The following is a 13,538-nucleotide window of genomic DNA, read 5'->3' as shown; positions in this document are numbered from 1 at the left end:
TTGCGGACCACAGGCTCTAGACGCGGAGGCTCAGTAGTTGTGGCTCATGGGCCTAGTTGCTCTGTGGTATGTGGGATCTCCCAGACCAGGGCTCGAACACGTGTCCCCTGCATTAGCAGGCATATTCTCAACCACTGCGCCACCAAGGAAGCCCTGGACAAATTCTTAGAAATGCACAACCTTCCGAGACTGAACCAGGAAGAAATAGAAAATATGAACAGACCAATCACAAGCACTGAAATGGAAACTGTGATTAAAAATCTTCCAACAAACAAAAGCCCAGGACCAGATGGCTTCACAGGCGAAATCTATCAAACATTTAGAGAAGAACTAAAACCTATCCTTCTCAAACTCTTCCAAAATATAGCAGAGGGAGGAACATTCCCAAACTCATACGAGGCCACCATCACCCTGATACCAAAACCAAACAACGATGTCCCAAAGAAAACTACATGCCAATATCACTGATGAACATAGATGCAAAACTCCTCAACAAAATACTAGCAAACATAATCCAACAGCACATTCAAAGGATCATACAGCATGATCAAGTGAGGTTTATCTCAGGAATGCAAGAATTCTTCAATATACACAAATCAGTCAATGTGATACACCATATTAAGAAATTGAAGGAGAAAAACCATATGATCATCTCTAGATGCAGAGAAAGCTTTCGACAAAATTCAGCACCCATTTATGATAAAAACCCTGCAGAAAGTAGGCATAGAGGGAACTTTCCTCAACATAATGAAGGCCATATATGACAAACCCATAGTCAACATCGTCCTCAATGGTGAAAAACTGACACCATGTCCACTAAGAACAGGAACAAGACAAGGTTGCCCACTCTCACCACTATTATTCAACATAGTTTTGGAAGTTTTAGCCACAGCAGTCAGAGAAGAAAAAGAAATAAAAGGAATCCAAATCATAAAAGAAGAAGTAAAGTTGTCACTGTTTGCAGATGACATATTATACCTAGATAATCCTAAAGATGCTACCAGAAAACTAGTAGATCTAATCAATGAATTTTGTAAATTAGAAGGATGCAAAATTAATGCACACAAATCTCTTGCATTCCTATACACTAATGATGAAAAATCTGAAATTGAAATCAAGAAAACACTCCCATTTACCATTGCAACAAAAAGAATAAAATATCTAGGAATAAACCTACCTAAAGAGACAATGACCTGTATGCAGAAAATTTAAGACACCGATGAAAGAAATTAAATATGATACAAATAGATAGAGAGATATACCATGCTCTTGGATTGGAAGAATCAACATTGTCAAAATGAGTATAGTACCCAAAGCAATCTACAGATTCAATGCAATCCCTATCAAACTGCCACTGGTATTTTTCACAGAACTAGCACAAAAAATTTCACAATTTGTATGGAAACGCAATATTGAGAATGAAAAACGGAGTTGGAGGAATCAGGCTCCCTGACTCAGACTGTACTACAAAGCTACAGTAATCAAGACAGTATGGTACTGGCACAAAAATAGAAATATAGATCCATGGTACAGGATAGAAAGTCCAGAGATAAACCAATGCACATATGCTCACCTTATCTTTGATAAAGGAGGCCAGAATATACAATGGAGAAAGACAGCCTCTTCAATAAGTGGTGCTGGGAAAACTGGACAGCTACATGTAAAAGAATGAAATTAGAACACTCCCTAATACCATACACAAAGGTAAATTCAAAATGGTGTAAAGACCTAAATGTAATGCCAGACACTATAAAACTCTTAGAGGAAAACATAGGCAGAACACTCCATGACATAAATCACAGCAAGATCCTTTTTGACCCACCTCCTAGAGAAATGGAAATAAAAAGAAAAATAAACAAATGGGACCTAATGGAATATGAAAGCCTTTGCACAGCAAAGGAAACCATAAACAAGACTAAAAAACAATCCTCTGAATGGGAGAAAATATTTGCGAATGAAGCAACTTGCAAAGGATTAATCTTCAAAATTTACAAGCAGCTTATGCAACTCAATATCAAAAAAGCAAATAATCCAATCCAAAAATGGGCAGAAGACCTAAATAGAGATTTCTCCAAAGAAGATATACAGATTGCCAACAAACATATGAAAGAATGCTCAACATCATTAATTATTAGAAAATGCAAATCAAAACTACAGTGGGATATCTCACACTGGTCAGAATGGCCATCATCAAGAAATCTACAGAGTGCTGGAGAGGGTGTGGAGAAAAGGGAACCCTCTTGCGCTGTTGGTGGGAATGTAAATTGATACAGCTACTATGGAAAACATTATGGAGGTTCCTTAAAATCTAAAAGTAGGGGGGGAATCAAGGTGGCAGAGTAGAAGGACGTACTCTCACTCCCTCTTGGGAGAACACCAGAATCACAACTGGCTGCTGGACAATCATTGACAGGAAGACACTGGAACTCACCAAAAAAGATATCCCACATCCAAAGACAAAGGAGAAGCCACAGTGAGACGGTAGGACGGGTGCAATCACAGTAAAATCAAGTCCCATAACTGGTGGGTGGGTGACTCACAGAGTGGAGAACACTTATACCACAGAAGTCCACCCACTGGAGTGAAGGTTCTGAGCCTCATGTCAGGCTTCCCAACCTATGGGTCTGGCAACAGGAGGAGGAATTCCTAGAGAATCAGAATTTGAAGCCTAGTGGGAATTGACTGCAGGACTTTGACAGGACTGGGGGAAACAGAGACTGCACCCTTGGAGGGCACACACAAAGTACTGTGTGCATCGGGACCCAGGGGAAGGAGCAGTGACCCCAGGGGAGAGTGAACCAGACCTACTTGCTGGCGATGGAGGATCTCCTGCAGAGGCAGGGAAGGGGGGCTGTGGCTCACCGTGGGGACAAGGACACTGACAGTAGAAGTTCTGGGAAGTACTCCTTGGCATGAGCCCTCCCAGAGTCTGTCATTAGCCCCACCAAAGAGCCCAAGTAGGCTCCAGTGTTGGGTTGCCTCAGGCCAAACAATGAACAGGTGGTGAACCCAGCCCCACCCATCAAGTCAAGTGGATTAAAGTTTTACTGAGCTCCGCCCACCAGAGCAACAGTCAGCTCTACCCACCACCAGTCCCTCCCATCAATCGTTTAGCCTCATCCACCAGAGGGCAGACAGCAGAAGCAAGAACTACAATCCTGCAGCCTGTAGAACAAAAACCACATTCACAGAAAGATAGACAAGACAAAAAGGCAGAGGGCTATGTACCAGATGAAGGAACAAGATAAAACCCCAGAAAAATAACTAAATGAAGTGGAGACAGGCAGCCTTCCAGAAAAAGAATTCAGAATAATGATAGTGAAGATGATCCAGGACCTCAGAAAAGAAAGGAGGCAAAAATTGAAAAGATGCAAGAAATGTTAAACGAAGACCTAGAAGAATTAAAGAACAAACAGAGATGAACAATAAAATAACTGAAGTGAAAACTACACTAGAAGGAATCAATAGCAGAATAACTGAGGTAGAAGAACGGATAAGTGACCTGGAAGCCAAAATGCTGGAATTCACTGCTGTGGAAGAGAGTAAAGAAAAAAGAATGAAAAGAAGTGAAGACAGCCTAAGAGACCTCTGGGACAACATTAAATAAAACAACATTTGCATTATAGGGGTCCCAGAAGGAGAAGAGAGAGAGAAAGGACCAGAGAAAATATTTGAAGAGATTATAGTTGAAAACTTCCCTAACATGGGAAAGGAAATAGCCACCCAAGTCCAGGAAGCGCAGCGAGTCCCATACAGGATAAACCCAAGGAGAAACATGCTGAGACACATAATAATCATATTGGCAAAAATTAAAGACAAAGAAAAGTTATTGAAAGCAGCAAGGGAAAAACGAAAAATAACATACAAGGGAACTCCCATAAGATTAACAGATTATTTCTCAGCAGAAACTCTACAAGCCAGAAGGGAGTGGCATTATATACTTAAAGTGATGAAACAGAAGAACCTACAACCAAGATTACTCTACCCGGCAAGGATCTCATTCAGTTTCGATAGAGAAATCAAAAGCTTTACAGAGAAGCAAACCGTTAAGAGAATTCAGCACCACCAAACCAGCTCTACAACAAATGCTAAAGGAACTTCTCTAAGTGGAAACACAAGAGAGGAAAAGGACCTACAAAAACAAACCCAAAACAATTAAGAAAATGTTCACAGGAACATACATATCGATAATTACCTTAAACGTAATGGATTAAATGCTCCAACCAAAAGACACAGGCTTGCTGAATGGATACAAAAAAAAAGACCCACATATATGCTGTGTACAAGCGACCCACTTCAGAGCTAGGGACACATTCAGAATGAAAGTGAGGGGATGAAAAAAGATATTCCATGCAAATGGAAATCAGAAGAAAGCTGGAGTAGCAATACTCATATCAGATAAAATAGGCTTTAAAATAAAGAATGTTACAAGAGACAAGGAAGGACACTACATAATGATCAAGGGATCAATCCAAGAAGAAGATATAACGATTATAAATATATATGCACCCAACATAGGAGCACCTCAATACATAAGGCAACTGCTAACAGCTATAAAAGAGGAAATTGACAGTAACACAATAATAGTGGGGGACTTTAACACCTCACTTAACACCAATGGACAGATCATCCAAAATGAAAATAAATAAGGAAGCAGAAGCTTTAAATGACACAATAGACCAGATAGATTTAATTGATATTTATAGGACATTCCATCCCAAAACAGCAGATTACACTTTCTTCTCAAGTGCACACAGAACATTCTCCAGGATAGATCACATCTTGGTTCACAAATCAGTCCTCAGTAAGTTTAAGAAAATTGAAATCATATCAAGCATCTTTTCTGACCACAACGCTATGAGATTAGAAGCAAATTACGGGAAGAAAAACGTAAAAAACACAAACACGTGGAGGCTAGACAATACGTTTCTAAACAACCAAGAGAGCACTGAAGAAATAAAGAGGAAATCAAAAAATACCTAGAGACAAATGACAATGGAAACACGACGATCCAAAACCTATGGGATGCTGCGAAAGCAGTTCTAAGAGAGAAGTTTATAGGAATACAATGTTACCTCAAGAAACAAGAAAAATCTCAAGTAAACAATCTAACCTTACACCTAAAGGAACTAGAGAAAGAAGGAGAAACAAAACCCAAAGTTAGTAGAAGGAAAGAAATCACAAAGAGCAGAGCAGAAATAAATGAACTAGAAACAAAGAAAGCAATAGCAAAGATCAATAAAACTAAAGCCTGGTTCTTTGAGAAGATAAACAAAATTGATAAACCTTTAGCCAGACTCAATAAAAAAGAGGGAGAGGACTCATCAATAAAATTAGAAATGTAAAGGAGAAGTTACAACAGACACCGCAGAAATACAAAGCATCCTAAGAGACTACTACTAGCAACTCTGTGCCAAAAAAATGGACAACCTGGAAGAAATTGACAAATTCTCAGAAAGGTATAACCTTCCAAGACTGAGCCAGGAAGAAACAGAAAATATGAACAGACCAATCACAAGTAATGAAATTGAAACTGTGATTAAAAATCTTCCAAGAAACAAAAGTCCTGGACCAGACGGCTTCACAGGTGAATTCTATCAAACATTGAGAGAAGAGCTAACACCCGTCCTTGTCAAACTCTTCCACAAAATTGCAGAGGAAGGAACACTCCCAAACTCATTCTATGAGACCACCATCACCCTGATACCAAAACCAGACAAAGGTACCACTAAAAAAGAAAATTACAGACCAATATTACTGATGAGTATAGATGCAAAATCCTCAACAAAATACTAGCAAACAGAATCCAACAACACATTAAATGGATCATACAACATGATCAAGTGGGATTTATCCCAGTGATGCAAGGATTCTTCAATATACGCAAATCAGTCAATGTGATACACCATATTAACAAATTGAAGAATAAAAACCATATGATCATTTCAACAGATGTGGAAAAAGCTTTTGACAAAATTCAGCACAAATTTATGATAAAAACTCCAGAAGGTGGGCATAGAGGGAACCTGCCTCAACATACAAAGGCCATATACGACAAAGCCACAGCCAACATCCTGCTCAATGGTGAAAAACTGAAAGCATTTCCTCTAAGATCAGGAACGAGACAAGGATGTCCACTCTCACCACTATTATTCAACATAGATTTGGAAGTCCTACCCACGGCAATCAGAAAAAAAAAGAAATAAAAGGAATACAAATTGGAAAGGAAGAAGTAAAACTGTCACTGTTTTCAGATGACATGATACTATACATAGAGAATCCTAAAAATGCCTCCAGAAAACTACTAGAATCAATGAATTTGGTAAAGTTGCAGGGTCCAAAATTAATGCACAGAAATCTCTTGTATTCCTATACGCTAATGATGAAAAATCGGAAGTGTTTCCATAATTTCTCTTTCAATTTACCATTGCAACAAAAAGAATAAAACACCAGGCATTAAACCAGCTAGGGAGACAAAAGACCTGTATGCAGAAAAGTATAAGACACTGATGAAAGAAATTAAAGACGATACAAACAGTTGGAGAAACATTACCATGTTCCTGGATTGGAATAATCAATATTGTGAAAATGACTATACTACCCAAAGCCATCTACAGATTCAATGCAATCCCTATCAAATTACCAATGGCATTTTTTATAGAAGTAGAACTAAAAATCTTAAAATTTGTATGGAGACGCAAAAGTCCCTTAATAGCCAAAGCAACCTTGAAGGAAAAAAACGGAGCTGGAGGAATCAGACTCCCTGACTTTAGACTATACTACAAAGCTACAGTCATCAAGACAATATGGTACTGGCACAAAAACGAAACGTAGATCAATGGAACAAGATGCAGAGCCCAGAGATAAACCCACGCACCTATGGTCAAGTAATCTATGACAAAGGAGGCAGAGATATACAATGGAGAAAAGACAGTCTCTTCAATAAGTGGTGCTGGGAAAACTGGACAGCTACATATAAAAGAATGAAATTAGAACCCTCCCTAACAATAAAAATAAACTCAAAATGGATTCGAGACCTAAATGTAAGACCGGACACTATAAAACTCTTAGAGCAAAACATAGGAAGAACACTCTTTGACATAAATCACAGCAAGATCTTTTTTGATCCACCTCCTACAGTAATGGAAATAAAAACAAAAATAAACAAATGGGACCTCATGAAACTTCACAGCTTTTGCACAGCAAAGGAAACCATAAACAAGATGAAGAAAGAACCCTCAGAATGGGAGAAAATATTTGCAAACGAATCAATGGACAAAGGATTAATCTCCAAAATATATAAACAGCTCATGCGGCTCTATTAAAGAAACAACGCAATCAAAAAGTGGGCAGAAGACCTAAATAGATATTTCTCCAAGGAAGACATACAGATGGCCAAGAAGCACATGGAAAGCTGCTCTACATCACTAATTATTAGAGAAATGCAAATCAAAACTACAATGAGGTATCACCTCACACCAGTTAGAATGGGCATCATCAGAAAATCTACAAACAACAAATGCTGGAGAGGGTGTGGAGAAAAGGGAATCCTCTTGCACTGTCGGTGGGAGTGTAAATTGATACAGCCACTATGGAGGTTCCTTAAAAAACTAAAAATAGAATTACCATATGATGCAGCAATCTCACTACTGGGCATATACCCAGAGAAAACCATAATTCAAAAAGACACATGCACCCCAATGTTCATTGCAGCACTATTTACAATAGCCAGATCATGGAAGCAACCTAAATGCCCATCGACAGACGAATGGATAAAGAAGTTGTGGTACATATATACAATGGAATATTACTCAGCCATTAAAAGGAACGAAATTGTCATTTGTTTAGATGTGGATTAATCTAGAGGCTGTCATACAGAGTGAAGTAAGTCAGAAAGAGGAAAAAAAATACCATATGCTAACACATATATATGGAATCTTTAAAAAATGATTATTAAAAACCTTCAGGCAAGACGGGAATAAAGACACAGACCTACTAGAGAGTGGACTTGAGGATATGGGGAGGGGAAGGGTAAGCTGGGACAAAGTGAGAGAGTGGCATGGACATATATACACTACCTAACATAAAATAGATAGCTAGTGGGAAGCAGCTGCATAGCAGAGGGAGATCAGCTCAGTGCTTTGTGACCATCTAGATGGGTGGGATAGGGACGGTGGGAGGGAGGGAGACACAAGAGGGAAGAGATATGGGGACATATGTATATGTATAACTGACTCACTTTGTTATAAAGTGGAAACTAACACACCATTTTAAAGCAATTATACTCTAATAAAGATGTTAAAAAAAAAAACAGATCCAGAAATCACAAAGTTAATGGATTTTGAAAACAAGCATGTTAAAGCAATATAATAAATATGCTTTATATGTTCAAGAAGAGAGAGGCTGAAAATGTATGAAAGTCCCACATGGAACTTATACAGATGAAAAATGCAATATCTCAAATGAGTATTACGCTAGATAAGATTAACAGATGAGTTGAAATTACAGAATAAAAAAGATAAGTGACTTTTGAAGATATTGTGATAGAAACTAATAAAAATGAAACAAAAAAAGGCTGAAGACCAATAAACAGCATCAGTAATTTGTTGGACAGTATCAGGTAGTCTATCATATGTATAATTGGAGTGCCAGAAAAATTTCCAAAATTAATAAGTCTGAACTCACAGGTCCAAGGAGTTCAGCAAAACGCAAGGAGAAGAAACATGAAGAAAAACTGCACAAAGTTACATAAAAATTAAACTGCTGAAACCAAGACATAACAGTCCTAGATGTATATAACAACGGCTTCAAAATCCATGAAACAAAAACTGAAAAAATTGAAAAGAGGAAGAGAGAAATCCACAAGTATAGCTGGAGATTGCAACTCTCCTTTCTCAGTAATGGATAGAGCAAGTTATCAAAAAATCAGTAAGGATATAGAAGACCTAAATAACACACTGTAAGTCAGATTGATAGTCACATGCATAGAACATTTCACCCAACCACAGCAGAATACACATTCTTTACAATTGCATATTGAAGATTTAACCAAGATCATATTCTAGACCATAAAGCAAGTCTTAATACATTTAAAAAGACTGGAAGTGTATTCTCTGACCACAAATAGAATTAAACTAAAAAGATATTATGAAAAATGCCCAGATATTTGGAAATTAAGCACGAAGTTTCTCAGTAACCCATGGGTTAAAGATGCAGTCACATCAGAAATTAGAAAATATGTTGAACTCAAGAAAACGAAAACACGGTACAGGCAGAAAATTGAGAGAAAATCTTGCAAAGTGAGGACACAATTCTGACACGCACAGGTTTCATTTAGCATGGTACTGTGCAAAGTGAGGACTGCCTACATATTAGAATTTGTTAGATATTGCTAAAGCAGTGCTTAGAGAAAAACGTATAGCATTTAGTTTTTATACTAGAAAAGAAGGGACTTCCCTGGTGGCACAGTGGTAGATACTCCGTGCTCCCAGTGAAGGGGGCCCAGGTTCGATCCCTGGTCCAGGAACTGGACTTCACATGCATGCCGCAGGTGGGAATTCGGGAGTTCGCATGCCACAACTGAGGAGCCTACCTGTTGCAACTAAGACCCAGTGCAAACAAATAAATTTAAATAAAGAGGTTAATTTAAAAAACCCAGAACAAGAAAGACCTAATCAATGATTTAAGCTTGTAACTTAAGAAATTGAAGGAAAAAATAGAGCAAATTAAGCCTAAATAAACAAAAGAAAGGAAACAATAAAAATGAAAGCAGAAATGAATAAAATAAAAATCAGACCAGTAGTAGCAAAAATCTGTCAGACTGCAATCTGGTTCTTTGAAAAGATCAATAAAATTGAGAAATCTAAATAGCCAAACTAATCAGGTGAGGGAAAAAAAGATACAAATGACCAGCACCAGAAATTTTCAGTACAGATTCTACATATTAAAGAATAACGAGGGAATATTATGAATGATTTTATGCCAACAAAATTGATACTTCAGATTAAGTGGGGAAGTTTCTTAGGAATACATGCTGTTAAGCAGCAATGGATAACTTGGATTATCCTACATGTATAAAAGGAAATTGAATTTGTAGTCTAAAGCATTCCCACAATGGAAATTTACTCCCAAATGGCATCAAACATATAAGAAAGAAATAACACAGACTCTGCTAGAAAATTGAAGATGAGGGAACACTTTCCCATTCATATTGTGAATCTAGCATTTCCCTGATACCAAAACCTGATGAAGATGTTACAATAGAATAAAACTACACACTAATTATTTCTCATGAATATAGATTCAGAAATCCTTAACAAAATAAAAGCATATCTAATCCAGCAATACTTAAGAGGGATAATACATCATGATGGTGGTAATCTGAATAGTGGCCCCTACAGTGTCCATATTCCTACTGTCTGGAACCTGTGAATGTTAACCTTATTTGGCAAAAGTGCATCTGTAGATGTGACTAAGTTAAAGGATTTTGAGAAGTGGGGATTATGCTGGATTAATGCAGATGGGCCAGATTCATCACAAGGAGTCAGAAGGTCAGAGAGGAGACAGTACTTATAGTGATGGAATGAGGAGGCATCCAGACCTAAGGAATGTAGGCAGCCTCCAGAAGCTAGAAAAGGTAAGGAAATGGATTTTCCCCTAGAGCCTCCAGAAAGAACCAGCTCATGATTTTTTAGCCCTGTGTAAAATTCATTTTGGACTTATGGTCTCCAGAACTGTAAGAGAATAAATTTGTGTTATTTAAGCCACCACGTTTGTGGAAATTTGTAATAGCAGCAATAGGAAATTAATACGATAAACAAGTGGAAATGCAGGGTTGGTTTAAAATTTAAACATCTATCAGTGTAAATAAACATATTAATAGTATAAAGGAGAAAAACCCATATAATCATATCAATAAGACAGAAAAAGCCTTTGACAAAATTCCACCCCCCTTGTTTGCTAGGAGTTAAAACTGTCTTTAGATAAATTCTATTTATCTACATCTAACAAATTCTATTTATTTAGAAATTTTCTAAATTCTATTCTAGAATTTTATCTCCTTGCAAACTAGGAATATTAGAAAACTTCTTCAGTGTGATATAGAGCATTTAGAAATGCTGGTGAAAGACTGAATGTTTTCTCCCTATGAATTGGGAAAAGGCAAGGATGTCTTCTCTCACTGCTTCTGTACAACATGGTACTGGCACACGTAGCCAGTGTAATAAGGCAAGAAAGAAATGAAATGCATCCAGAAAGTAAATGAAGTAAAATTGTTTTTATTCACAGTTACAGAATCATATGTGTAGCAAATCCTAAGCAATCTACAAAACTACAGAACTGAGTGAGTTTAACAAGGTTACAGGATACAAAATCAGTGTACAGAAATCAACTGTATTTCTATATAGTAGCAATGAGCAATCAGAAACTGAAATAAAAAACAACACAATAGGGCTTCCCTGGCGGCGCAGTGGTTGGGAGTCCGCCTGCCGGTGCAGGGGACACGGGTTTGTGCCCCGGTCCGGGAGGATCCCACATGCCGCAGAGCGGCTGGGCCCGTGAGCCATGGCCGCTGAGCCTGCGCGTCTGGAGCCTGTGCTCCGCAGCGGGAGAGGCCACAACAGTGAGAGGCCCATGTACCTCAAAAAAAAAAAAAAAAAAAACACCACCACAATAGCACCAGAAGTATTACTTGGGGATGAATTTCACAAAAGATGTGCAAGACCTAATTGTTGAAAGGTTCAAATATTAGGAAGTTCAGTTACATTGTGTTTTTGTTTGTCCTGCATTGGTCTTAGAGTATTCCTTCATTATGAAGACCCATGTCGTGTACATACTGGACAAGTTTCAGATATCTTTTTCATACTGCCTCTTCCCGTTTTTCCTCTTTCTGGAGTTTTTCTTGTGCGACGTTTTTATTCTGTTTTCTATATCTCTTAACCTTGCGTGTTTTGTCTTATTTGTCATTGATGCATTCTGTGTAACCTCCTCCTTATTTCTGTCTTTTCCTTTAACAATTTTATTTCTAATCTTTTTTTTCCAATAAATTTATTTATTTATTTTTGGCTGTGTTGGGTCTTCGTTGCTGCACGCGGGCTTTCTCTAATTGCGGCGAGCGGAGGCTACTCTGTTGCGGTGCACAGGCTTCTCATTGCGGTGGCTTCTCTTATTGTGGAGCACAGGCTTCAATAGTTGTGGCACGCGGGCTCTAGAGCACAGGCTCAGTAGTTGTGGCGCACGGGCACAGTTGCTCCGTGGCATGTGGGATCTTCCAGGACCAGGGCTTGAACCTGTGTCCCTTGCGTTGGCAGGTGGATTCTTAACCACTGTGCCACCAAGGAAGTCCTTCTAATTTACTTTTTAACCTGTTTTAATATCCCTCTTGCAGCTATAAGTTCCTGGAGGTTTGTTTACCTAGATGTAAATTTTGTGTTTGACCTCCTCTATTATATTTGGAAGAATTTGATTTTGTTTTTAATTGATGCTTGTTGTATGCTTCAGTGTTTATTCTGGGACCCCTGGGGCTTTCAACTGTCCTGGACTAGAATGTACGCTAATTTCTCTGTTTGGGGATCCTGTACCACACAAGTAGTTTAAAACTCAGATGTCATGAGCAGCAGTGACCTGTCTACCTCCCTAACCTCAGCTGACAGACTTTTGCTTCTCCATGATAGTAGGAAAAGTTAGTTTTGAATTTTCTCATCCTGTTTTTTGAACTTGGGGATTTCTTTTTTTTACTCTTGAACTTAACTACATATTAATTAAATATTTGAAATGTTCTATATTATCTAACATTTCCATCTATTTTTGGTGAGGAAAAGGTCCTGTCTCATGCATAGTGTTTTCTTGGTTTTGGATGTTGCTTACTGTTATTTGTTTGATTTACATTGGTTTGTTAAAGATTAATGTGACTTTAACATATAATTTTTCTTTTTAATCTGTGGAGGTGATCTTTCTGTGAAATTCTTTTGTTCTAGATTGTTGGTCCTTGTTTCCTTCCAGAATTATAGTATTTTAATAATAATGAAAAGAAATTTGTTCTGATGGAATATATTTATAAGAAAAGCATTTCATTTTCAAAATTTTGAATTTACCTTTGTATTAATTGAGGAAAATTTTGAGTGTATATTTTTAAATTCTGATTTTGTCAAGACACACCATCCCAGAGAGTCCAGTTCATTCTGGGTACCGAAGATGATGATGAAGAACACATTCCCCATGATCTCTTCACGGAAATGGATGAGCTGTGCTACAGAGATGGAGAAGAGTATGAATGGAAAGAAACTGCCAGGTGATGATACTCTCTCAGTTTTTAACTGCCTTTACTTGGTTTCTTTTTGTAATGAGAATGTAAGATTGAAATTGAGACATCCAGTACTTTAAAACAATGAGTAGAGAATTTCCTTCTGTTTGGAAATTTTATCTTTATTCTCAAAATTTGTTTCCTTAAATAATTCTTAATACTATAATATAAGAAAAGGAAATATGTTACTGTAGATTTTAATGTCTTTAATTAGAGGAAACAAGTTTGAAAAATCAAT

The 13,538-nt window shown here is 37.7% G+C and overlaps 1 protein-coding gene across 7 annotated transcripts in view; it reads left to right on the top strand.

Moving 5' to 3' along the window:
• SLC4A7 (solute carrier family 4 member 7) overlaps nucleotides 1-13,538 on the top strand; it is a 124,019-nt gene that overhangs the window by 52,959 nt on the left and 57,522 nt on the right. For all 7 annotated transcript variants that reach the window (XM_082664856.1, XM_082664855.1, XM_082664853.1 and 4 more), the window contains exon 4: nucleotides 13,150-13,288. In XM_082664856.1, coding sequence (XP_082520982.1) covers nucleotides 13,150-13,288 — 139 coding nt within the window. The remainder of the gene's footprint in view (nucleotides 1-13,149; nucleotides 13,289-13,538) is intronic.

Source organism: Grampus griseus (assembly GCF_964374135.1).
Source record: "Grampus griseus genome assembly, chromosome: 10".
Taxonomy (NCBI): Eukaryota; Metazoa; Chordata; class Mammalia; order Artiodactyla; family Delphinidae; genus Grampus; species Grampus griseus.
The sequence above is the reverse complement of the archived record's forward strand: the minus strand, read 5'-3'. Positions and strand labels throughout refer to the sequence as shown.